At 46.9% G+C, this 26,456-nt stretch overlaps 1 protein-coding gene across 3 annotated transcripts in view; it reads left to right on the top strand.

The window, feature by feature from the left end:
- The window catches only part of LOC137426438 (circadian locomoter output cycles protein kaput-like), a 225,003-nt gene that overhangs the window by 98,760 nt on the left and 99,787 nt on the right, over positions 1-26,456 (top strand). For all 3 annotated transcript variants that reach the window (XM_068114990.2, XM_068114981.2, XM_068114996.2), the window contains 2 exons: positions 24,760-24,816; positions 26,037-26,185. In XM_068114990.2, the coding sequence (XP_067971091.1) occupies positions 24,760-24,816; positions 26,037-26,185 (206 nt within the window). The remainder of the gene's footprint in view (positions 1-24,759; positions 24,817-26,036; positions 26,186-26,456) is intronic.

The raw sequence follows: 26,456 nt of genomic DNA, 5'->3' as shown, positions 1-26,456 counted from the left end.
AGACGCACAAAATAGCGTCGTTGCGCCCGATGTTGCGGGTGCGCAAAACGGCGCCTCGCACATGGCCACGGCGACCGCGCCCGCGACCGTGGTAGCGCCGCTGGTGGATTCGAACCTTTTCCTCCTGCAAATGAGGGCCCTTATAGACCAAATGGTGGGAATGAGGGCTGATAGTGAGCGGTTGGGAAACCAAATGGGGGTAATGGGAAACCAAATGGGGGTAATGAGGGACGAAGCGAGGGGTACTGGTGAGGGGTTAGACAAGAAATTTGGGAAGTTAGACAATAATTTTGAGGAGTTAGACAAGAAATTTGGGAAGTTAGACAATAATTTTGAGGGGTTAGACAACGGGATAAAAGAGGTAAAGAATGGGTTAATGGGGGTAGAAAACAGAATGGCCGCTCAAGAGAATCAAATGGAAGGGATGCAAGAGGGGTTAGAGGGGTTAGAAAACAGAATGGAAGGCAAATTGAGGGACATGAGGGACCAAGCGGAAAGGGAAGTTAAACAAATGGGGCAGCAGATAGAGGGGGTCAGAATGGGGGTAGAAACCAAACTGGATGCTCACAGGGAGGAAATGGAGCAGATGAGGGTGGCATCTGGGCAGGAGATGCAAGTGATGGGAGAGGAGATCAGAAGAGGAGTGAGTGAGGAGGTCGGAGGAGTGCGCGAGGAGGTGAGGCACTGTAAGGAGCACATGGAGAAGGAGGTGAGAAAGGGGACTGTAAAGTTACAAGGGGGCATAGAGGACCTGATGCAGGAGGTGGAGCAGCTGACGGTGGGACAGACGGAGTTAGTGGAGCAGGTTCAAAGGAACACTGCGGTATTAGGAGGTTTAAAAGCGACACAGAAAGAACTAAAAGATGACTTGGTAGCGACGAAGAGGGAATGTCAGATGGTACGTGAGGGACTGACAACGAGGCTGGACGAGGTGATAGAGGTAATGGAGACGAAGGACCGGCAGGTGAGGACGCACATGGAAACGGTCAAGGTAGCCTTGGAGGACGAGCTTGAGGAGACGTACCGGGGAATAAAAGAGGTGAAGCAGAAATTAGAAGAAGTGGAAGAAGGGGTGAGCGAAATTAAGAAGCGACGGAGAGGGAATAAGAAAGAGATAGAAGAGGAGATAAAAGAATTGGTCCAAAGTCTGTGTTTGGATCGTGATGATGTGCTCATTAACCGGATGAGGGATTCGCAGGTGATGGAGGAGAAGCGAAGAGGAAGAGGACCCGGTGTAAGTGGTGACCAATATGGTCGTGCGTATGATGCGCCAGGTGATTTAAGAAGCTTGGGGGTCGAGATGGACCCGGGTGTTCGTGAGAGGCCATTGGTGAAGTGTGCGACAGGTCTGGTGTGCGAAAAAGGAGGTGTGCGAGAAAGTCCGACTCTGGGGTGTGTGAGGAAAAAGTGCGTGCCAAGGAGTGAGGGTGCTGGCGAGAGTGAGTCGGTCGAAGCGCATGTGCGAGGGAGTACATGGAAGCGCGGTGTGGTAAGTGTTACAGAGGGTGTGACGGGAGAGTGTGCGCAGGAGTGTGCGCGAGAAAGGTGTGTGACGGACAGGTGCATGGGGAAAGAGTGCGCTGTCAAAGGCAAGGAAGAATGCACGCCTGTGGTGAGTGTTACAGAGGGTGTGACGGGAGAGTGTGCGCGAGAAAGGTGTGTAACGGACAGGTGCATGAGGAAAGAGTGCGCTGTCAAGAGTAAGGGTGAGTGCGCTGTCAAGAATGGAGGTGAGAGTAGTGAGAGTGACAAGGAGCGTGAGTTGGTTGTGACAGGTGAGAAAGGAAGCACACCTGGAATGGTAGAGCGTGAGTGGGAATGCACGCTGGAGTTGGTGGTGAGGCACGTGGTTGGGTGTGCGAATGAGAGCACACCTGTGGTTGTCACAGAGGAGGGGCGCGAAGAGGTGTGTTGGTGAGGTGTGCGACCAACGAATGTGTGCCAAAGTGTTCGGTGGTCAGGTGTGTGACCAAGGCTGTGAGTGGAATGAGGGTACCTGGGTGTGAAAGGAAAGGTACGAGGAGCATGGAAACGGCTGGATGTGTGAGCAAGGAACGGGCTGCGGGGTGTAAGCATGCAGGTGAGGCATCGAAGGTAAACGGGTTAGCGGTTAGAGCGACTTTTAGCCGAATCGGGCCCTCAGTGCGTGCTGGGCCTCGCTTTGAACGGCCGCGTCCGTGCTCCACTAGGCGGAGCGGGCGGCTGGATAGGAAGGGTCGTCATGGCGACCACTTTTTGTTGAGGCATTCCGGCAGGTCGAGATCGAGCCATGGGATGGCTCCACGCCGAGGTGGTGCGTGGGATCTCGGCCCGGGTAAGCCCCCGTCCCTGCCCCGAATGCCGGACGCATCCAGCCGCTGGCACAGAACAACCCGCATTCATGGCTTGGCTTTACGAAGCCGGGCTTTGGACAGGAATTGGCGCACCGAGAGGCATTAGTAAGTAGACTGTGTGATGAGGATAGTGTTTTGGCCCCGAAATTAGAGAAAAACAAAATTTGATGATTGGCAAAGGATTGGCAGTAATGATTGGCAGATGATGGGTAGTGATTGGCAAATTTTTAATTTGTTGAAATTTGATGTGCAAAATTGGTAGTGGGAGATGCCCGATGTGGTGGGATGGCAACTCTGTCATCCCTTCCCATGTGGGGCAAATGCGCTATAGCTTATGGGGTGTATGGCAGTGAAAACTAGCCCGGGTGGGTTAGGATATTGGTAGGGATCTGGCGAAGATGACATTAGGTGACGTTAAGGTTAGTTAGTGACTGATACCTGTAGTGGGGACGCAGGTAGATTAGTGTGGATTATAATGACGTGGGAGCGCAATAGTTTAAAGGGACGACTGGGAAGCGCAAGTTTCAGAGAGGAGTAGTTAGATGAGATGATGCCGTGTGGTTGAGAATTGAACAGGTGTGATTGCACAGGTGTGCAACTGGACAGGTGTGTGGAGCAGTGTATGAGTAGTGAGTGTGTGGATCAGCGCGAATGCGCTTGGGGAGAGAAGGGTGCAGGCGGCACCAAGAATGAGAGCACAGGTGTGCAGGTACAGGTGTGTGGAGAGAGTTGGAGTAAGTGGTACGGAGTGGTGTGCATGGTGCGAAGGTGTGGATGGGGGAAGAGTGGACCCCTTTCACGAGTACCCGGGGCGGGTAGTGTAAGTGTTAGGTAGAGGGTATAGGTAAATTGTGGTTGGATATTGGCATTTGTGGTGCGGTTGCAGAATGGTATTGTGGATGGGTGCATTAGTGTTGTGGAAATGGCTGGGCGTGTAGCCTGTTAGTGTGTGTAGTTGGTTGGGCACTCCACCACTGTGAGGATGTCGGCCAGGTGAGGCCGCAGGTGGGCTCTGGGAGCCGGTAGAGTTGTGGATGGGGCCCGAGGATCCGGAGGACGGACCCGGGTAGCCCAGTGCCAGAGAGGGCACCGAGTGGGGAGAGCGCCAGAGGGCCTTCCCCAGGTAGTTAGGTTAGGGTGAGGAGCAGGTAAGCTCGGAGGCAACTGCAGTGGTGGAGGTGTGCAGGTGGGTAGACCCGCTGGGAGAGGTACACGCCACAGCCCAGAAATTGTGCGAGGGCACCGGGAGAGGAATCGGGGGAGTGAGACCCCAAATTGTAAAGCACCACAAGTTGGTCAATGGGAATTGGTTTTTAGAACCCATAGTGTAAGTTGTCCAATGGATTGGCAGGGAAAGACCCCGGGTAATGTAAAGTTGTTAAAGTCATTTAGGAAATAGTTAGGATTGATGAACCTGTCGCACCATACGCAGCCACTTACCTGTGGTGATGATGATGACTCCACACCTGTGTTTTCTTTGTTTTGTTGCAGGAAATGAAATTGCTGTGTGGATTGGTGAGACGCATCACGACGTGGATGAGACATTGGGGTGATTCCATCTCTCCCTCCCTAGGAGGGACTGATGATGAATTGGTGATAGCAAATTATGATGTTGAGTTGGAAATGGCAAATTTTGATGAAAGTTGAAAATGGCAAATTTGATTGGTTAGGAGGGAGAGAAGACGAATTTGGTTTATGGGAGGAACGGGGAAGACAGTAGGGACGTTTGTTGATTTGTAAAGTAGATGTTTATGGGTAGTGTTGTGTTTTGTGGATACAGTAAGGGGTAAGGGAGGGGCCATGTAGGTTACCTGGTGGGGGGGGGGGGGCGTACGGTAGGAACGTACCTGTCTCACCTGGTTCCCATGTGCCCCCAGTGTGCATCATCTTGTATTGCGTGCACTTTTGCGCCCTTACCACCTTACTCGCTTGTCTGCTTCTTTTGTCTCCCACCTCCGAGGATCTGGCTTTGGGGCAGAGAGAGAGGAGAGAGAGGTGCTGGCTCCGCAGTTGTGGGCCTGCACTTTCGCTGCTTGCTGCCTGGATCGATACACCATATGGACCGCAATTTTGGTGGCCACCCACAATGGACCGCAGTTCTTTTGCGGCCAAGCACCACCCATTGATGGACCTCTGGGTCAACGTGGCACCTATGCCAAACAGGTGAACCACTAATAGTTGGCCCCTGACGGCCACAATACAGAAATGGACGCGGTTGGCGCCTTTCTTTATTTTTGAAAGCAGTAAGAAGGCCAAGTGCACCACACGAAGGCAAGACCAGCGGCAGACCATCGGCCGGCTGCGACACCACACCGTGATTTATAGACACTTTATTGGTGCACCGGATGGTGCTGACTGTGTGATGGGGTGGTGCTTTTGGTGCTTGGAAGGGGTGCTCTGCACATTATTAAAGGCCGTAAGGCCACAGAGCACTCGTGGGTTGGTGTATCGATGCTGGCATGCGTGCTCTCTCTATGCATAACATCTGCATGTGTTCCTCCAAAAACAGGTCCTGGATCGTAGTGTAAATATCAGCGTAGTCTTGTGTAAATAATGCTCCCTACCGGCTGTATGTTTAGTTTGCGAATTCTTTCCGTGATTCGGTTATCCTGTGGGTGTGTTTCTGTGAGGAGAAGGGTGCAACGTCGCAGTGGGACATATTTACTCATTTGTGAAGATCTGTAAAACTGTCGCACTCAGGGTAGAGTTAATAGTAGAGGGAACTACATCTGAGTGCCACACTAAAATAGGTAAAAATTTATCGGGTCGGGACGCCCCGAGGGTAGAGAAGGGTGCAATGTTGCGGATATGGCATTTGGCCTCCATATCCACTTGTAAATATTCCCCTATTTCCCCAATACTCCCCAACTATCCCCAATCCCCCATTCCCTAGTCCCATTGTCTGTAAACAACACTCTGTAGAACCGACCTTCCCCTTTTTCCCCCATTAAATGTCGTGCCCAGGTCCACCGCATCTCACGTAGACAACTTTTGGACCTCTTGCTAGTTATTCTTAGTCTATGTCAGTTAAGGACTCGTTTCCATTAATTCTGACTCTTCGTTGCACCAGAATGTGATCGTATGGCACCAGTAGTGAGTTTAGGACCTCCCCATACCTCCTCCCATCTTCCCCATGAAACAACAACAACAACAACAACAACAACTACAACAACGGCGTGCGGGGAGTGTGCGTCCTCACACCGGCTTGGTTAGCCGCCATTGACCATGCGCTCCGACGGGGTTACCACGAAGGGGCTCACTGTCAGCTCCTCGTCAAGGGCGGAGCCCGGTAACCCCCCCGCACCCAATAAGAAGGGCGGACCGATTCCATCTGGGGCGGAGCTAACTAGCCGAGGGCGTGTCACTCCCCGCCGGATATACGCAGCGACTTACCGGACGTGAGGTGAGATGCGCCCCGAGCTTGAAGAAGAGCCAGTCGCCACCTCCGAGCGCTGAGTGAGACCTCCCGCATATTTGGACCGGACCGGGTCGATTCTGTCCCTGAGCCAAGGTGCACCTTGAGCCATCGACTACCCGCTTTCCTTGCCATCAATCCCCGTGTGTGTCAGTTTTGTCCTGTTTATCTGTCGTCTGTCGGGGCTATTATAAGACCGTAATTAAGTGCCTATCTTACTATGCTGTACCTCTCATCCCTGTAATCTAACGTTCCGAACTAATATAACCTCCTCCGGAGGTCTTGAGAACTGAACCCTTGGTGTCGTGTCATTTAATCCCAGCCGTTGTGTCCTTTTCCTTCATTGATCTAGCGTAGCGCGACTCGGCCAACGTTCGGGTATAATCGGGTAACTTGTTCGAACACGGCGGCCATTCCGCTCGGCCCAGCATAACATCAAAGTCGTGTCCGTAACAATCAGTCCACAACACGTCCGTAACAACAAGTCCGTAACAAATCAACCAAGTCCACAACTTTGTCCCATAGGTAGGTTTAATAACAATCAGATCTCTGGCATCATCCTGCAAAATACAATCATGCAATATATATCAGGATCGTGGCATCATATAGGGAGGATCGATAATATTAGTCAAAGCAAGCAAGCCTAGAATATGAAAGGGTACATACCATCCGAGTGTACATGTCATAGAATAATGTCGCAGGAGTGGCCCGAAGTCGCGGACGTCCGAGGTCTGATAGACGCCTCTCAGTGGTTTAAGCGAGCATCACACCTGGGTTCAACTTTAATGCATTTTCACTACAATAATTATTTAATATTTTCCCTGCAATCAAAAATGGCTGCCAAACCATGTGACCTATGATGTCATTCATTTAATATTTCAATACAAATGGGTCATAGATCATGTGCATGCAATTTCATATTTTTCGGATAATGAATTCGATTAAAACATTTATGGCTGGTATATACCACTTCACCTATGATGTCATCATTATCATGCTTTTGTTCCCCATTGGGAGTACTTGAAAATGTGCCAAGTTTCTAACTTTTCCATTCAGTGGTTTCTGAGAAATAATTATTCAATTATTTGCTTTTAATCCAAGATGGCTGCCATACAACGTGACCTATGACATCACAATTATCATAAAAACATTCTGCATGGGCGTCACTCCTACCCTGAAAGTTTCGTCTCAATCGGGCATATGGTTGCTGAGAAAAACGAGGTTTAGCCCGTACGGATGGATGGACGGACGGACGGACGGACGGAAGGACGTACGGAAGGACGGAAGGACGTACGGAAGGACGTACGGAAGGACGGACGGACGGACGGACAACCTGAAAACATAATGCCTCCGGCGACTTTGTCAGCAGAGACATAAAAATACGTACTGTGTGGGTTGTGCATAAGTCTCTGTCCATCTGGCTGAGTGTCTGATTTAGAGATTTGATTACTATCTCGAAGCATTCTGAAATGTTTTAATTACTACTGAGTGAATCGGTAATCTAACATATGCCAATTTCATTTAACTTTCACGACAATTTAACTGATATGCAAGATATTTAGTGTAATAGCAAAGATACATATTATACATGGCATCCACTTCCAAATTTCTATTTTTGTGTTTATGGTGTGATCTGCTTCAAAGGCGAAGTTAACCGCAACAGTTCTGTCTCTTCTCACTGTTGTCTTTTGTTCCCTGTGATAAGTTTATCGTGGATCTGTTCCCATGTCTTCCAAAATCCAGGCTGATTGCTCACATCATCTCCTTTGCTCCTCACTTTTTTCCTCTTTTTGACAACTGATAGCACTTTTTAGGTCATCTCATCTCGATTCTCGAAGAGATTAATTTATAATATGGGTCATGATGTCTGGATGTCCGGATGTCCGTCCGTCCGCCTGGTTGTCCGGATGTCCGTCTGTCCGCCTGGTTGTCCTTTAATGTTTTGCTATTTTTGCTAATCCATTATCACCAAGCTGATTGTTCTGAACCATTACACATGAATACAAGACAGACACAATTGCACAGACTCCGATGTTGCTATATCGGATCATGGGTGCTCCGAGGGCGTGTTACTCGCTGAAACTTCGGAACCCAACTCGTCCCTTATTTACCAACCGATTGCTATGAAACCCAATATGGCCCTTTTGTTCGATGGCCCGCATAATTTCTCTGGCTTCAATTTTCCAATTTCAGATCATGGTTGCTCCCAGGGGATCAGGGGCAGTGGGGTTCCTCCAAATCTGCAGAGGCAAATCTCAAAGCAAGTCTGCAAATCTACAACCTCAAGAGATGACTTGTCAGCCCACTCGGGGCTATTCATTACCTCCGCCACCAAAGGTGGATGGAGGTTATGTTTTCACCCCTGTCTGTCCGTTTGTGAACAAAATATCTCAAAGTTGTGGACGGATTCGGACGAAATTTGGCAGAGATGTAGCGTATGTGACAAGGACGAAACAATTCGATTTTGGTGAAGATCCGGATTTGGATCCGGCTACAATAATTTTAAGTGATTCTTTACCATTGGGAGATCGGGCCAAAAATGATACATAGCAGGATATCTGAAAAAGTTATGGATGGATTTGGACGAAACTTGGTGGATCGGTTTGGTGTTTGACGAGGACGATTTGATTCGATTTTGGTGAAGATCTGAATATGGATTTGGATATGAGAATTTTAAAAAGTTTTAAGTGATTCTTCACCATTGGGAGATAGGGCCAAACACGATACATAGCAGGATATCTGAAAAAGTTATGGATGGATTTGGACGAAACGTGTTGGACAGGTTGTGAGTGTGACAAGTAAGAATCGATTGAATTTTGGTGAAGATCTGGATCCGGATCCAACGAGTAGAATTTTAAAGTGATTCTCCACCATTGAGTGGCCAACCAGGCAGAGGTATGCACTCTCTACTGAGTGTCGTTCTAGTTTATATAGGTTTGAGGTGAGATTCTTCACTAATCCTTGCACAGTAGTTATTAGCCCCCGTTGGACTTAGTCCGAAAAGGGAGCTTATCGATTGTGTCTCGTCCGTCCGTCCATTTGCAACCATACCTCGGAGATGTATGGACCGATTTTGTTCATACCTGGCACAAAGACAACACATGATGGTATATACAGTCACGTGAAAAACTAAGTACACCCCATGTAAAGTTTTGACTTTTTCAACATATTTCAACACACAGCTATTTAATCTTCATTTCAACAATATTGATAGATAAAGGTGCTATAATATAACAAATATCATGAAACATTTACATTTTGTAGTCCATTGTATAATTTAAATGAACATAAATGCAAATTTCGCATGTGGAAAAAGTAAGTACACCCCTACATTTATCACCACTTCAAATACCTAAAATTAGAATCAGGTGCACCAGCTCAGGTGCAAATGATTAGAACATCGTCAGAGAGGATCTTGGAGGAACTTGTCTTATTTAAACCTCAGACATTTAGTTTGGTTTGCTCTTTGTTGTTGAAGTGTGTGGCGTCACCATGCCCAGATCAAAAGAGCTCTCTGAGACCTTCAGAAAGAAGGTTATAGATGCCTACGAGTCTGGGAAGGGATTTAAAAAGATCTCCAAACAATTTGAAATCAATCATTCGACTGTCCGGAAGATCATTTACAAGTGGAGAAGATTCCAAACAACTGCAAACTTGTTCAGGCCAGGCCGCCCCAGCAAGTTCAGCCCGAGAGCAGACCGCAAGATGCTGAAAGAAGTCTCTAAGAACCCCAGAATGTCATCACGGGACCTACAGGTAGCTCTTGCCACTGTTGATGTCAAAGTGCACGAGTCTGCCATTAGAAAGATGCTGCACAAATTTGAGCTATATGGGAGGTGTGCCAGGAGGAAACCTTTGCTGTCCAGAAAGAACATCAGGGCAAGACTAAAGTTTGCCAATGAACACCTCGGCAAAGACCAGCACTTCTGGAACAATGTGCTCTGGACAGATGAGTCAAAGGTAGAGCTATTTGGCCACAGTACCAGAAGACATGTTTGGCGAAAACCAAAGACGGCATTTGACCACAAGAACCTGATACCAACTGTAAAGCATGGTGGTGGAAACATTATGGTTTGGGGTGGCTTTGCTGCATCAGGGTCTGGGCAGCTCACCATCATATAATCCACAATGAATTCTTCATTGTACCAGAGGGTGCTTGAGGATAATGTGAGGCCCCAAACTTTCTATCGGAAAGTTGAAGCTCAACCGAAGGTGGACCTTGCAACATGACAATGACCCTAAACATACCAGTAAATCCACCAAGGAATGGCTGAAAAGAAAGAAATGGAGGGTTCTGGAATGGCCAATTCAAAGCCCGGATCTAAATCCCATAGAGATGTTGTGGGGGGATTGGAAACGAGCTGTGCATGAAAGAAACCCCTCAAACATCGCACAGCTGAAATAATTCTGCATGTAGGAGTGGGCAAAAATTTCTCCCAGTCGATGTCAAAGACTGGTAGACAGTTATAAGAAACGCCAACTTGAGGTTGTTTCTGCCAAAGGGGGCAATACCACCTATTAGAGCCAAGGGTGTACTTACTTTTTCCACATGCAAAATTTGCATTTATGTTTATTTAAATTATACAATGGACTACAAAATGTAAATTTTTCATGATATTTGTTATATTATATCATGTTTATCTATCAATATTGTTGAAATGAAGATCAAATAGCTGTATGTTGAAATATGTTGAAAAAGCCAAAACTTTACACGTGGTGTACTTACTTTTTCACGTGACTGTATATGCACGTTATTGTTTTTCGAGATCATATCCAAGATGGCCGAGTGGTGGCCATTTTGGTACATACAAACGTGTCCCCAACCATTTCTCGAACATTCATGGCCTGATTTTGTTCAATCTTGGCAGAAACACCATACATGATAGCATGCACGTTCACCTCATTTTATTTTGCGATCTGTTCAAAGATGGCGGACTGGTAGATGGGCGGCCACTTTACTTGTAAAACAACCCAATATTGAACATGTCCTCAACCATTTCTTGGACATGCATTTAACAATCTTGTTCAAACTTGGCACATATATAAAGAATGATGGCTTCCACATGCACGTCATCTTTTTTTCGAGATCAAGTCCATATGAGGTTTCACAACCCTCAAAATCAAGATCAAGTCCATATGAGGTTGGAGGTTTCACAACCCACCATTCGAGCCGACGGCAGGGATTTTCGAAGCTGCACACGTTCTCCACGTTTTCAAAGTTGTCATTGTTCACAATTGTATTTTGTCGAAACTGTATTTATCTTTCGGAGTGTGAACCTATAGTGTGTCCCTTGGAAGTTTCTCGGTGTTAAGCTTTCATAAATGAATCGTTTCTGTTTGCTGCGCATGTTGCGGCCTTGCAGCCTCATGCTTCCCCTGTCCCCCGTCGAAGTTTGTTTCTTCCTTCGCTGTTTTTGCTAGGTTTTTAGATTTCCCTTTCTCCCCCAAACTTCCCCGTACATCTACTCTTTGTCTCACGTTTTAACCCCCCCCCCCCCCCCCACCCCAAAATAAAAAAATAAAAAATAAAAAAACAACATTTATTTCCCATTCTCCACGTGTGAAGTTGTCCCATTCTGTGCTTCTGCCTAGGTGCGCTGTCTTGCCCCAGCCCCATTTCTCCTTGCTTTCCACCTTTTCCCCTGTTCACGTCACTCGTGGTTGGCCCTCTCGGTTCCCTCTCCCCGTTGGTATTTTTGTGAATAGTAGATTGTTCTTCACGGTTCTGTTTAAATATGTTTAAACTTTCCCCTGCAGTGTTTTATTCAGTGGTATATTACAACACGCTGTTTTTCTTCCTATTTAAAAGGCTTTTTTCAACTTCCTCTCCAACTCATTCCATTTCAAAAAAATATTCAATCTCTTATAACTCTAAATCACTACATGCTCTAAATTCACATTCATTCCATCCCTCCTCTATCGTTCTTAAACGATTCGCTAACTTGAAAATCACAATAAACCCAAATTGTTATAAATATTCGTCTTTCATTAATCATCCACTTTCTAAACTCCCCCCTTGCCCCTCCCCTCCAAATTTCCCCCCTTACCCCTCCCCTCCAAATCTCCCCCCTTTCCCCTCCCATTCAAAACTACCCCCCAACCCCTCCCCTTCAAATCTCCCTCCCAACCATCCCTCCCAAATTCTCCCCCCTCCCACCTCCTCCTCAAAGCTGCCTCCTCCCCACTTCGTGTCCCTTCTATCTCATACCTCCACCTCCCCCAACCTTCTACTTTCCTCTGCCACCCCTCAAACAACCCCTCACTGTGCCTCATCCTATCACCATCAAACCTTTCGTCCTCCTCATCCTTCCCTCTCTTGTAACTCTTCTGTAATCTCTGACACATTATCAACTGCTGTCCCGACATCCCCCTCTCATCCTTCCTCTGACCCTACCCCTCCCCTCCCCTGTCCTGCACCCGATGCCCCCCCTCTCTCCTCATTAATGGTATGGACCTCAAACATCCGGGGCCTTCGCTCAAACCTGATTGATCTCTCCATTCAGGTTGCTTCTGACAATCCGGACTTAATCTGCTTAACAGAAATCTTCCTCCTTCAAGATGTCTCTGATTCCTTAATATCTCTTCCTGGTTACTCCCTCCTCCGGTATGATAGACCTGAGCCTCGTCCTGGTGGTGGGGTGGCTATCTTTATCAAAAACTCTCTTCTTCACTCTCCTTGCACTGCCCTCTCTCCACCCCACCCCCAGGAGTACATCTGGCTACGGCTTCCTCTCCCCTCCCACCTTTTGTTCATATGTGTTCTGGACCGTCGTCCAAACAGTGATGACTCCATTTACATTTCGCTGTCTGACAACATGGACCAACGTCTATCAACTCATCCAAACTCTCTCTTCCTCATATGTGGCGACTTCAACTGTCAGCATGCCAGCTGGATGGGTGTGGGTTCCTATCTCACCAGCCATGGCACCTCAGCAAAGGACTTCTGTGACTCATTGGGACTGACACAATCTGTCAATTTCCCGACCCGGATCTCAGTCAATGGAGTATCTTATCCTCTAGACTTGGTTATGACTAACTTCCCTGCAAATGTCTGCTGCTCTTCTTCTGGTCCAATCGGTTCTTCTGATCATGTGCTTGTTAAAGTGGACATCTCTCTGGCCATTCTCAGAGAGCCTCCTCAGCGCCGACGAGTCTGGCATTTAACTCAGGCTGACTGGCACGGTCTGCAAGCAGCCATCAATCATCTGGACTGGTCTCCCATCCCTACTGCCTCTGACATCAATTCTTCCTGGGAATTCTTCCAAAGCAAACTGCTCTCTTTCATGCACAGATTTATCCCATCTCGTCTTCAGTTGTCGTACCCTTCCTCCCGTCCATGGTACACTGAATCTTGTGGTGAGGCAGTTGCCCTGAAACAACTTGCCTTTGCTTCTTGGAAGGCAAATCCAACTGAAGGCAATCTCAGTTCCTTCCACCAAGCTCGGAACAAGTGTGTGTCTACCCTCAGGAGTGCCAGGAAGCACTATCTCTCCACACTCAAGATTGAACTCTCAAACCTGTCTCCTTCCTCCAAATCCTGGTGGCGTCTGGTCAAATCCGTTTCTGGTGTTTGTTCGCCCTCCATCCCCTCCCTTACCTCAAATGGCTGCACAGTTGACACCGCACGTGACAAAGCCGAATGCCTCTACTCTGTGTTTGCCTCAAAATCTTGTGTCCCAAACCCATCTCTCTCTGTTCCCACCTTTCCCAGTCGAACCCAACTGCTCCTGGACTCTGTGTCCTTCTCTCCTGACAAGGTGGAGAAGTTTTTGTCAAACCTCGACTCTGATTATGCAACTGGACCAGACGGCATCAGCCCACGGGTCCTAAAATCCTGCTCTGCCACTCTATCTCACCCTCTCTCTGTTCTTTTCACCCTCTCTTTTGCTCAAGGTCATCTGCCAGCATCTTGGAAATCAGCAAACATTACCGCTTTACACAAAAAATGTGCAAAAACAGATCCTTGCAACTACAGACCAATCAGCCTGCTCCCAATTATCAGCAATGTCATGGAATCCATCATTGCTTCGGATATCAAATCCTTCCTCTTTTCCAATGGCTTGATCTCTGATCATCAATTTGGATTCAGACCAGGTCATTCTACTTTGGACATGTTGCTTCTGCTGTCTCAACAATGGATGTGGAGGTCCTCAATGCCAAACAGGAAATCAGAGCTGTCTCCCTTGACATATCACGTGCCTTCAATACGGTCTGGCACACAGCTCTGCTCACCAAACTCTCCTCCTATGGTATACATGGAAATCTCCACTCATGGCTTGCAGACTTCCTCTCTGGTCGTAGTCAACGTGTGGCCCTGAATGGATTTCTCTCATCTCCCCTGCCTGTTCTGGCTGGAGGTCCCCAAGGTAGTGTTCTGGGCCTTGTGCTATTTCTGGTCTTCATCAATGATCTCTCCGACTCTCTGAAAATCTCTCTATCTCTTTGCTGATGACTCCACTATCTGCCGCTCCATTCCTCATCCCTCAGATCGGCAGTCTGCAGCCTCCTCACTCTCTGCAGACCTGAACAAAATCACAGACTGGTCAAGCAAGTGGAACATGTCTTTCAATCCTGACAAATCTCACACTCTTACAATGTCTCTCTGAAAAGACCGACTGGAAAACCCTCCCATCTACTTTCTCAACAATCCTCTCCAAGAAGTTCTGTCGCTCAAGCTTTTGGGTCTCACTATCTGCCATGATCTTTCTTGGGAAAACCACATTTCCAAGCTGGCCTCCAAAGCCAGTCGCCGACTGGGCATCCTCCATCGTGCGAAGTCATTCCTTGGCACACCTGAGCTCCTCACCACATACAAGGCTTTCATCCGCAGCTCAATGGAATACTGTTCCCCCCTCTGGGCCGGTGCTCCTGTCTCACACCTAGCTCAGCTTCACGCTGTTGAAACCAAAGCTTTCAGAATCATTGGAATCTCCTGCGATGAAGCCAACTCCGAGGGCCTTTCACTCATTCACCACAGGCAGGTTGGTGGTCTTTCTGTCTTCTACCGACTCCTCTCCGGCTTTGCTTCCCCAGCCCTCTCTGTGCTCTGTCCCCTAATATTCCTAGAGGTCACACAAGATCTGCCAGCAACCATCTTCTGGTTAAACTGCCAAAATCTAGGCTCTCTGCTCACCTTCACTCTTTCATTCCCCTTTTCTCACACCACTGGAACAAACACCCCCACTCCCTTCAATCCCACCCCTCCCTCCAGGTCTTTAAAACAGCTGTTCACCACCATCTGTTATCTTCTCCCATCCAAAACCTTGATCTTTTCTACCCCCCGCTAATTTTCACCCCAGATACACTTTTTTTTTTGAAATTCCAACTTCTTTCCTGGATGTTCTTGCAGTGTTGATATTGTTGCAGTTTTGCAATAAAGGAAACCCCCCCTCTTAGTTAGTTGCACCACAACATGTAGCCTCGCTTAGTTCAATTATTTCTTATTAAATGTTAAGCATAGTCTCCTTTCCTGTGTTAGTATGTGTTGGAGCAGGCAAGTAAGTGTAGGCTTCAGTGCTCATTGGGCAGGAATGCCATGTGTTCTTTGGGCTGGAATACCATGTGTTCTTTGGGCTGGAATACCATGTGCTCTTTGGGCTGGAATGCCACGTGCTACGCCCAGAACGAGTCTGGGAGGCCCGAGGGAGGAGCTACAGGGGAGTGGCCGGTAAGCGGCAAGCAGCCAATGGAAGCTCAGGGGAGTGGCTAACAACGGCAGCCAAAGGAGGGGCTTGGAACATTCTAATGGGACTCTGGGGAGGGGCTATAAAACCTTGCCCGGGCCCCCCAAAGAGGAGTCGAGAAGTGAGAGGCAAGAGGTGTGGTTGGAACTCTCTCTGTGATCGAGGCTCTCTGTGCACGAACTCTCCCTGCCCTGCACTGCACTGCTGTCTGTTAATAGCGCTTGCGAGGACGATCTCTCCCGGGGCCACAGACGCCAATGATCTCCTTGCCTGAGCTCCCTGCACGTGCCACGAACATCCCAGGGACATGCCGAACGAGCTGACCGGGGCGAACGGCGCCAACGACCGTGCTTGGAGCGCGTCGTCCTTCTTCATCCTTTTCCCCGCGTGAGTGAGTGGGCCCTTGTCCGGGGATTAAGTAAGGACGATAAGTTTCTGCTTTGTGTCCCTTTGCCCTGATCATTTGTATAAATTGTATAATAAACCTGTGTTTTTTCGCATCCATTTGGCCGTTCATGTCATTTCTCACCATTGGCTTCGCAGTGTACGAATAAAACCGCTCAATCGGGTTCAATAATAATTAACGGCACGAGTCACATGACACGCAAACCGCTCGGGCGTATCAGACCAGCATGACTCGTGCGAGGTCCAGTCCCCGTTCTCGTGGCGGCGTGTGTATAGAAGGTACGTGGGGATTCGACCCGATACCCTTCCGCACGCTCGCAACGGGGGTGGCGGCTGGAATTGCTCCGCAATCCGCCCCACAAGTGTAAAGTGGATCGCGGCCTCGTGGACTCGAAGGCCCGAGAGGGAAAAGGGTTTAACCCCCCTCCGTACGTCGACGGGCTCAAGATCCGCAACAATATGTTTGAAACCTCTACCACCTCCCCCCAAGTCCTCCCCCTCCCACATTTCTCTCGGTGTCTTGCTCTTAAATGTTGTGTTTGTGTCCTTCCCCCTCTCTCCCCATCTTGTGTTCCGCTCCCCTTATTTTGTGTTTTATTTGTCAGTTGACTTTTTGTGTGATTAATGTTAGCTCTTTCACGAGCCTCGATCTTGTATACAAAAAAATAAAAATAAAAATAAAAAAAATGGCTGACTGGAGGCCATTTTCTAATGTAAACATGTCTCCAACCATTTCTCAGACCTGCATGGACCGATTTTGTTCAAACATGGCACAACACCAATACATGAGAGCATACATATGCAGAAGATTTTGTTTTGTAATCTGACCAAAGATGGCCGACTGACGGCCTTTAACACTCCGTACAGCAAAATTACTAAAACCACTGGGCTATGACATTTCATGTATTTTTCTTCTTTTTTGGTTATTAATTGTTATTGTTATTTTTTAAATCTGAGTTATTTGTTTATCCTCAAATATTGTCTTTGTTGTTGTCAAGTTTATAATTGGTGTTCCATCACAACCAACTTCAATGTAATATGTACCTGGGCTTGTTGATTAAAAGGTACAGATGGTGAGAAGTAAATCTACTTATTGGTCAACTTGGGGAACGAAAGAGAGTGAAATGAGGGAGAGACATGGGATGTGAATCAAGATTCTTTTTGTGAGACGCCGTGGTGGTGTAAGTGCAGCATTTATTTGCTGACACTCAATGAGCTCATTGGCTGACTTGGAGGTATTTCACTCGAAAATGTGTGAGAACCTACTTTGGTTTGGGAAGGTCACAGAGACCCATTTAATGAAATCATTGGTGCAGGTATTATCCTTGTTCATTTTGATAACGGTGTTTTTACCTCCACCACCAAAGGTGGATGGAGGTTATGTTTTCACGCCTGTCTATTTGTCTGTCTGTGAACAGGATATCTCAAAAAGTTGTGGATGGATTCGGCCGAAATTTGCTGGGAGGTTAATGAGTATGTCACAAGGACGAAATGATTAGATTTTGGTGAAGATTCGAATCCAGATCCGGATGAGAGAATTTTTTAATTTTAAAAGTGATTCTTCACCATTGAGTGATATGGCCAAAAACGGTAAATACATGATATTTCAAAAAATTGTGGACAACATAGGACAAAACTTTGTGGTTGAGTTGGGTAGGTGACAAGAACAAGGCCTGTCCTATCAAGGTGACATATCTGGCCTATCAGTGGGATACAAAACGTAAACTGTTTAGCTTGGTGGATGTATGCTCTCTACCGAGCGTCGTGCTAGTTGGATTCTGCTTTTACTTTGTATTCTATATCACTCTCTGACCACAGACAAGTTGAAAATATAGCTTTTTCTAACCACTGATTCACTGATACAAATGTTTCGTACTCTTTGTGGGCGAGAAAACTGAAATTTTGCAAATTGATATCATTCGAAGCCAATATCACAGGGGAAATACAAAACGATCGGAAAATGTCCAGGAAGAAAAATATCTGTAAATAATAGTTGGTCGGTGCAGCCTTGCTCTACTCCTGGTGGGTCATGCGACTCTAGACAATGGGACATCACATATTCTTGTATGAGCATGACCACTCCCTGAGGGAGCTGGTGTTTCTCAATTTTATGGTGGTATGATTGGAGAAGTGCCTGTGGGTTTGTATAATTTACAGACAATGTACAGTGAATTGTAGGAGGTTGTAAACATTTATTGTTTACAGACCGTGTATAATGACAAACAAGTCTTACAGTATATATTTTAAAGCATTGCATGTTTACATGCATAGTCGGACCTCTGAGCCACGAACGCTGGTTATAATGACAAACATTCAGAACATGATTTCGTCAATGCGTAATTTCGCTGTATTCACGATCAACAAAGCTGGAAATTAATCTGGAAATAAAGAAAGATCGATTTGTCCTGGCATATTGAATACAGATACAAGACCATACATCTGAAAATCTGGCTTTGTGATATTTTGGAAATGGAATTTGTGCTTTGCAGAATATTGTTATGACAACAATTGATATACTGTCCTCGTTTAACGTTCTAGTTATGTTCTTGAAAATGCGACTCTTCACCGAAACGACTTTAAGCTAATCCAATTTTCTCATAATAATGAATGAAAACATGGGGTAGGTTCCAGGGATACATTTTATCATGAGACAAAAGACATTATATACATATACTGTACAGCATAAGTTTATAAATAATTTCAAACAAACAATTTAATACTGTTGTAATGTATCAGGCTGGGAAGACAGTTTGAGTGCACCATCAGTCGTTTATAGCGCAGCCGGGAAAACCACAAGCGCCCAGCGTAGGCCCAGCTTCCTCTGCCAAGCCGTATGCCCCGCCTCCTTTATATCCGCCTTCCGGTTTAATCCCATGCAATACATACATCTCCCCCCCCCCCCCCTCCCATTAGCAGTGAAAATAACAGTGAAAAGCATACCAATGCATACAAAAATACAGACATACAAAATTGCGAAATTGCAAATGCAAAATTGAATGCGAAAATTGAATTGAAATTGAAAATCGAATGCAAAATGCATACAAGAATATTAGCTATAAGTCTAGGCGAGTAGGCGCCTTTCGAACTCTGGATGATCGTCGGGGTGCAAAGCCGCCACACGGCTCCACTGGTGGTGCTGCAACAGCATCATGGGGTTCAGCCTTAGGGGGTGGTGCAAAGCTGCCACACGGCTCCACTGGTGGTGCTGCAACAGCGTTATGGGGTTCAGCCTCAGGGAGTGGTGTAGTACTATCTGCGGCAACAATGTCGCTGTTCACAGGTTCAGGAAGTGCGAGATATCATTTGTGAAAATGACAGGATCACAGGACCGATACCGGACATGATCAAGGTGCCTCCGGACGACTCGATTGTCCTCTAGTTTGATAACGTAGGACAACGGTCCCTCATTTTTGTGAACCCGCCCTGGTAACCAAACCATTCCGCGACCAAAGTTTCTCACAAACACCGGGTCCCCGAACTTTATAGAGCACTGTACAGCATGTTTGTCATGGTGAAGTCTCTGTTTCCACTGATTTTGATGCACAACCGACACCACGTCTGGTCTTAGACAATTCAGTCGTGTACGCAAACGTCGTTTCATCAGCAGCTCAGCTGGTGTCACCCCTGTCGTTGTGTGGGGAGTGATGTGGTGAGCGAAAAGCACACGTGATAGTCTGGTCTGAAGGCTTCCGCCGGGTATCTTACTTAGACCAGACTTGACAAAACTCACAGAGCTTTCAGATAGTCCATTTGAAGCTTGATAGTGTGGGCTCACAAACTTGTGAATTATACCATTCAGGCGGGTGAATTCAGTGAATTCAGAACTTGAGAAACAGGTTCCATTGTCAGTGACTATCAAGCGTGGCAAACCATGAGTGGCAAAGTACTGGCGCAGCCTCTCTATGGTAGCGTGTGAGGTTGCTGTATGTGTTACATAGGCGTCGATCCATTTAGTGTGAGCGTCCGTAACAACAAGGATCATACGGCCTTCGATGGGTCCAGCATAGTCAAGCTTAATCCTCTGCCATGGTTCAGTGGGCCATTCCCAGGGGTGTAATGGTGCCTTAGCAGGGGCGTTTCGACTGCTTTGGCATGGATAACAATGTTTCACACACTGTTCGATGTCAGAGTCGAGGTGAGGCCACCAGACATAGTTCCGGGCCGGCGATTTCATTCTTACAATGCCTGGATGACAATCGTGAAGCTGGTCCAAAATCTTTGTGCGCAAGTTTGGGGGAATGACCACTCTGCATCCCCACAGCAAGCAGCCACTCTCGACACTTAGTTCATTTTGCCTGACCTTGTAAGAATTCAATTCAGGGTCAGCATCGCGTAGAAGGCCCCACCCATGCCCAGTAGCACGAATGACCTTGGAAAGAAGTGGGTCATGCCTGGTGTAGGTCCGTATCTGGTTGGCATCAATTGGGTTGTCATTCAAAAAGTCCATCAGAGATATTACGCTGCCAGGTACAGGGGGGTCAAACACTGTGTCCGGAAGTGGTAGGCGACTCATGGCGTCTGCATTTGAAATTGTGGAGCCAGGTCTGTACGTAATATCGTAATCATAAGCCGAGAGTGAAAGTGACCAGCGTATGATCCGAGGCGGTAAGACCTCTGAGGTAGCCTTTGATGGACCAAACAAATTAATCAGTGGCTTGTGGTCCGTGTAAATCATGAAATGCCGACCGAAAATGTACTGGTGAAACTTCTTAACTCCAAATACAATGCCGAGTCCTTCTTTGTCCAACTGACTGTAGTTCTTCTCAGCAGGAGACAGTGTACGAGATGCGAATGCTATTGGTTTCTCTGTGCGATCTGGCATGATGTGTGACAGAACAGCACCAACCCCGTACTGACTCGCATCACATGACAGGACCATGTCTTTGTCTGGGTCGTAGTGAACTAGCACATTTGAAGACCGCAGCATGTCTTTTGACTTCTGGAAGGCTGCTGACTCCCGAATGTCCCATTCCAGCTGATTCCTCTTTTTAACAGGCAATACAGTGGGCCCAGCATGGTAGCAATGTTTGGGATATACCTGCTGTAGTACTGCAGCATGCCAATGTAAGCCTTGAGTTCAGTAATGTTTGTCGGAGCAGGGGCGTCTTTGATTGCTCTGATCTTCTCTTCTGTGGGATGTAAGCCTTCGGCATCGATACGATGGCCCAAATAGGTCACCGACGGAACCATGAACTTGCACTTGTCTCTCCGCAGGCATAGTCCAGAGTCGGAAATAATACGTAGCACACGTTTGAGGTTGTCCAGATGATGAAGCTCTGAGCGGCTAGTGACTAGGATGTCGTCTTGGTAAACAACAACGTGTGGTTCAGCAGCGAACAGGCTGTCCATACAGCGTTGGTAGATTCCTGGCGCCGATTTGACACCAAAACTCAGGCGGTTGTATCTGTAGAGCCCCCGGTGCGTGTTGATGGTGAGATATTCTTTGGAATCCTCATCCAGAACGACTTGTAGGTAGGCCGATCTCATGTCGAGCTTGGTAAAAGACTGTCCTCCACCCAGTTTAGCGTATAAGTCATCGATCCTTGGTATGGGATATTTGTCCAAGGTGGAACATTTGTTGATTGACATTTTGTAATCCCCACAAAGGCGTATCGACCTGTCTGCCTTCACAACAGGAACAACTGGAGCAGCCCAATTTGAGTACTGAACGGACTCAATGATACCTAACTTTTCCAGTCTGGCTAATTCTGCGCTAACGTTTTCTTGCAATGCGAGAGGGACGAGGCGTGCTTTGCAGAAAATTGGCTTCACATCTTTCTCAACGTTGAGCTTGGCAGTGAAGCCCTTCAATGTCCGGAGTTCATCCTTGAAGATGTCCGGGTATCTCCCGAGGAGGTGCTGCAGTACAGTTGCTGGCTTGGAAGCCTGTAGTTGGTGGATGTGTTCCCAATTGAGTTTGACAACATCGAGCCAGTTTCGCCCAAGAAGTGTGGGTCCATCCCCAGGGACGACCAAGAGTTGTAATTGGTGAGTGTTGTTTCCGTAGGTTACTGTGACATCACACGACCCGCGGGCTTGTATTGACTCACCAGTATACGTGGTGAGTTGGATTGGGGACCAATGGAGGCTGGGTTGCTCACAATTCCCCCATTCCCCCACAGGAGTGAGACGGCAGCACCCGTGTCTATCTCCATTTCCACATTCCGTCCGTCTATATCTACTATAACCAGTATTGGAGTTGACTGTCTGCCAGACTTTGTGTGGAGAAGGTCATACGACTGAACTCTGTGGCAAGGGCTGTCTCCATCAGTCACATCTTCTTGGATAGGCTCTGAGTCAAGGAGGTGGGTTTTGCATTCCTCTCTCCTTGCCCTCCGTTTTCGAGACAAGCACGCAGAGGCGATATGACCCACCTTGTGGCAGTAGTTGCGAGCAGTATTCTTGAAACGGCACGTAGTGGGAGAATGCTCCCCATTGCAGCGGAAACATTTTCCAGCACCAGCTGCCAAGCAGTTTCCAGGTGTTTTGGCGACGGATTTTCAGGTCGGATGTTGTCCCACCCGGTTGACAGATGACAGGTCAGCACGAGGCTGGTAAGTGATGGAGCGTGCAATATCTGCAGCATTTTTGTCTGCACATTCCATTGCGATAGCAATGTCCTTTGCACTGGAAAATGTCAGAGTCCGTTCAGCAATTAGGCGCCGGCGAATTCGATCTTGCTCCACTCCCACTATAAGCAAGTCCCTTAGCATGTCGTCAAATGTAGCACCAAACTGGCAATGCTGGGCAAGGTGTTTCAGGTGAGCTATGAATGCCGAAATGGACTGCGTTGAGGTTTGGCGACACATGTAAAAATTGAATCGACTCACAATGACTGAGGGTGTAGGTTCGCAGTGCTCCTTCAGTGCTGCCACAAGCTCGGCGTGTGTTAAATCCATTGTGGTCCTGGGCATGGTGAGATTCTTCAGAATAGTAAACGTCTCGCTGCCGCATACCGACATCAGGATTGCTTTCTTCCTGGCATCATCCTCAATGCCGTTAGCTTGGTAGTAATACTGTAGATGCTCAATATACGCCTCCCAGCTTCCTTCGCGCGGGTTGAACTCGTCAATCCGGCCGTTAGGGCATGGTGCTCAAGTAGCGTATCCCGTGATATCCTTTTTTTCAAGAGAAATCCATTAGGCGATTCAAGACATATCCATTTTTAAAATATTTTCTTTTAATTAACGATATCTGCCAAGCCACGTGCCCTATCGCAAATTCCAAAAGGACATTTTAGTAGACTGACATGCTGAACAGATCTGTGAAGTTTCCCCTCGATTGGATCAAAAATGAGGGAGGAGCTTGGTTTTAAAGGTTCATGCTTAAAAACGTCATAACTCTGAAACCATGTGATGCATGACGTCATGCTCGCTCACTTTTTTGTTCGTCGTGTATGCGATTCTGCTTGCAAAGTTTGGCCTCAATCTGTTCAGCCGTTGCAGAGAAAAAGGGGTTTTCATGTTTTCACGAAAAACAATATGGCGGCCGAACCACGTGACCTGCGACGTCATAATTACCATTAAAATATTCTGCAGACCGAGTTCCCCTACGGTGAAAATTTGATCTCAATCGGTCCAATTATTGCAGAGAAAATGTTTTTAAAGGAAATTAAAACTTAAAATGGCACTGAGCTAAGGAGCATCAGAATTATCAGAATTACCAAAGTTCAAAGTGCCATAACTTTGTCAAAAATGATCGAAACGTCGTGAAGTTCGAACTTGATCTGTGACTTATCATGAGGAAACCATGTGCCAAGTTTGAAATCATTAGCATTAAGAGTTTAGAAAAAAAGTCCGGAAAACTGTTCTTTGCATGACGGACTGACGGACTGACGGACTGACAGACTGACGGACGGACGGACGGACGGACGGACTGACGGATGGACGGCGTGCAAACCTATAGTCCCCTCCGGTGTACACCGGTAGGGGACTAATAAACCAGTGTCTCAATGCAAATTCTTCACTTCCATGGTGACCGACAGCTTTGAGACTTGCAGTACTTCAAAAACAAAATTAATACTGCACTTACATTAATTTGTTAACTGGTATCCTCTCCCAGGTCACAGTCCTCTTCAACTAAAATGTAAAACAAGCCCGGCCGGCTACGCCGCTGTTAGACTCTCGGTCTTGTTTTTGATAAAATACAGATAAACACTTGCGTTTCAATGATTTCCCAACTGTAACACAACACTGTACTCCGTCTCTAAACGTGAAATGTTTATGACTTCCTAACACTGTAGGTTACTGTGAATTACAAAAGAAAACTAGTTACAAAGTCATATAACTAATCAATGCTCAATGCAGTGCCAGCTGCTCCACTGCCCCTCACAGTTCTCGTCACCTTACACCGGCTTTGGAAACTTTTTTTTGGCAATTTTATATGTATGTATATGAATTCATTTCCTTTCTAAAGCGATTGGGCTTGCATTTTAATACGAAAATAGGGCTTTTCAAGCCAGTGCAAGTTCACTGATACAGTAGTTAACAGTGTAGCAGTTGACCGTGTTTCCAGCAGTTTGCAGTTCTGCATCTTTTACAGAATGTAGTTAAACCAGAACTTGCAATTGAATTTTGACATTATTTCCCAGGTTAACTGTGTCATTCAAAAATTTTGTTAACTGTATCATAGATGCCTAAAGAGTGGATGTATGGATGTATGGGCAGGCATGCATCCCCTGTTTGTCATAGCCCTTGCAGCAGGTGCTTCTGTGCAACATGGGTTCATGGTTACCATTCCAATGCTACATGTGTATCTTTGAAGGCAATAACGACAATCTATCTTGAGCAACTTTGAGATGGTTAGAATTGATGAATTCCAAAGCTGTATACTTCGAATGCAGTGGCACTTGGTTTATCTTGCTCTGCATTGACAAATGTACACAGTGATCATGTAATGTGTTTCTGATGTGTACATGTGACAGAGAGGAAAGTGTGGGGGATGGACTGATGGATGAAGAGGAAAGGGACAGAGCCAAACGGTAAAACACACATTCACAATCTCCCTTATCTGTCTCCAATGTCGTCTTTTAAGTTACTGTCCCATCCGTAGCTAGTTAATACTAGCTTGGGACGGATGGGCCGAACCAGCTTTAACTCCCGAGGCAATCTCAATTTTTTGCGGTTGTGGACGTGCGCGAGAGGGAAGAGACACAAAGCGTTTAATTACACGAACACATGGGTTTATTCTCGTAACCTAAACACAACGCGACAAATAAAATGCACAATAATGATTTATAAGAAAATAAGCGCGGTAGAAAATACCGAAAATAAATCTGAGGTAAAATTCTATATGAGGATCCTCCTCTCAGACTCAACCACACACACACAGGGTAAATTAACCAAAATAAAAATATCCCCTTTTGCACTTAGCTGGGCCCAATGGGTCCTTTTGGGAGGTTGGCGGCTGTCGAGCACAACTGAGCCACCTGCGTAGGAAGATCGCGACGGCGACGAAGGCGCCGCTTGTAGCGAGGATGCCAAGGGCGTGAGGCGAGTAGCGAAGACGGCCTTCTTTGTGTTCTCCACTGTTTGGTGGTGTACAGCACGGCCTCCAACTCACCAAAGAGCCCAGCAATCGATGCTCCTTCCGATCGTCGTATAAAACTGCTCTCCTCAAGGCAAACAAAAATGGCCAGCTTCTTGTCCAACAACCAAGCACTCCTTACTCGCTCCGACTACGTCATCTGGCCCATCACTCTGTGGGCGTGGCCTGCCGGCCCTGTCCCCCTGCCCAACATACCGTGATCACTCCGCCTCTCCTGAGCGGGTCTTTTGCCATAAGTGTTCAGGGAGCATGAATCACTTGGCCGGGTCCTGCTATGCCTGGCTAGCGGTTGTTATAAATTTAGGGATGGCCACAGAGGGTTTTACGTACAGGGGAAATTAACCTTCAACCATACTCTAATTAGCACGGCATCATCCCCCACATGATGCACATCCAAACAACCTTAAGCTACATTTTCCCGACTTGTGTACACTGAAATGCTCCTACATGTCACATTCTCTTACCTACCCCATAAACGTAACAATACGATAACACTGTTTATGTTCTGTGAATTATCAATGTTACTTCTGTTGTTGCATATGTTGACAGACATTTGAATGGATTTTTGTTTTTGTTTAAATAATCGAGGTTTGCAGAAGGACACAATTGAGTGAGATAATTGAGTTAAAATATATTTGTGTCACTGACTCTCAGCACATCCCGTAACAAGTCTGAGAAGAAGCGAAGGGATCAATTCAATGTACTCGTTAAGGAACTCTGCTCCATGCTTCCTGGCTCTTCACGTAAGCTCGACAAGTCTGCAGTGCTACAGAACACCATTGACATCTTGCAGATGCACAAAGGTGAGGACATCTGATTCATTACCTCCGCCACTAAAGGTGGATGAAGGTTATGTTTTCACCCGTGTCTATCTGTTCGTTTGTCCATTTGTTACTTGCAAAATCGAAGATTTTTCAAGTATATTGGTCGGTTCCGTTTGTGGTTGTCTGCCTGTCTGTCTGTTTGTCACCGGCCTACAGGTCACAATTCTAAACCGATCGTCACAAAACTTCACCACGTTGTATAAGTCGTCCAAATTGAGAAGCCTATTGATTTTAAGGTCAAAGGTCATCT

The sequence above is a fragment of the Myxine glutinosa genome, chromosome 1, assembly GCF_964187855.1.
Source record: "Myxine glutinosa chromosome 1, kmMyxGlut1.1, whole genome shotgun sequence".
NCBI classification, from domain to species: Eukaryota; Metazoa; Chordata; class Myxini; order Myxiniformes; family Myxinidae; genus Myxine; species Myxine glutinosa.
This window is presented reverse-complemented; position numbering and strand designations above follow the sequence as displayed.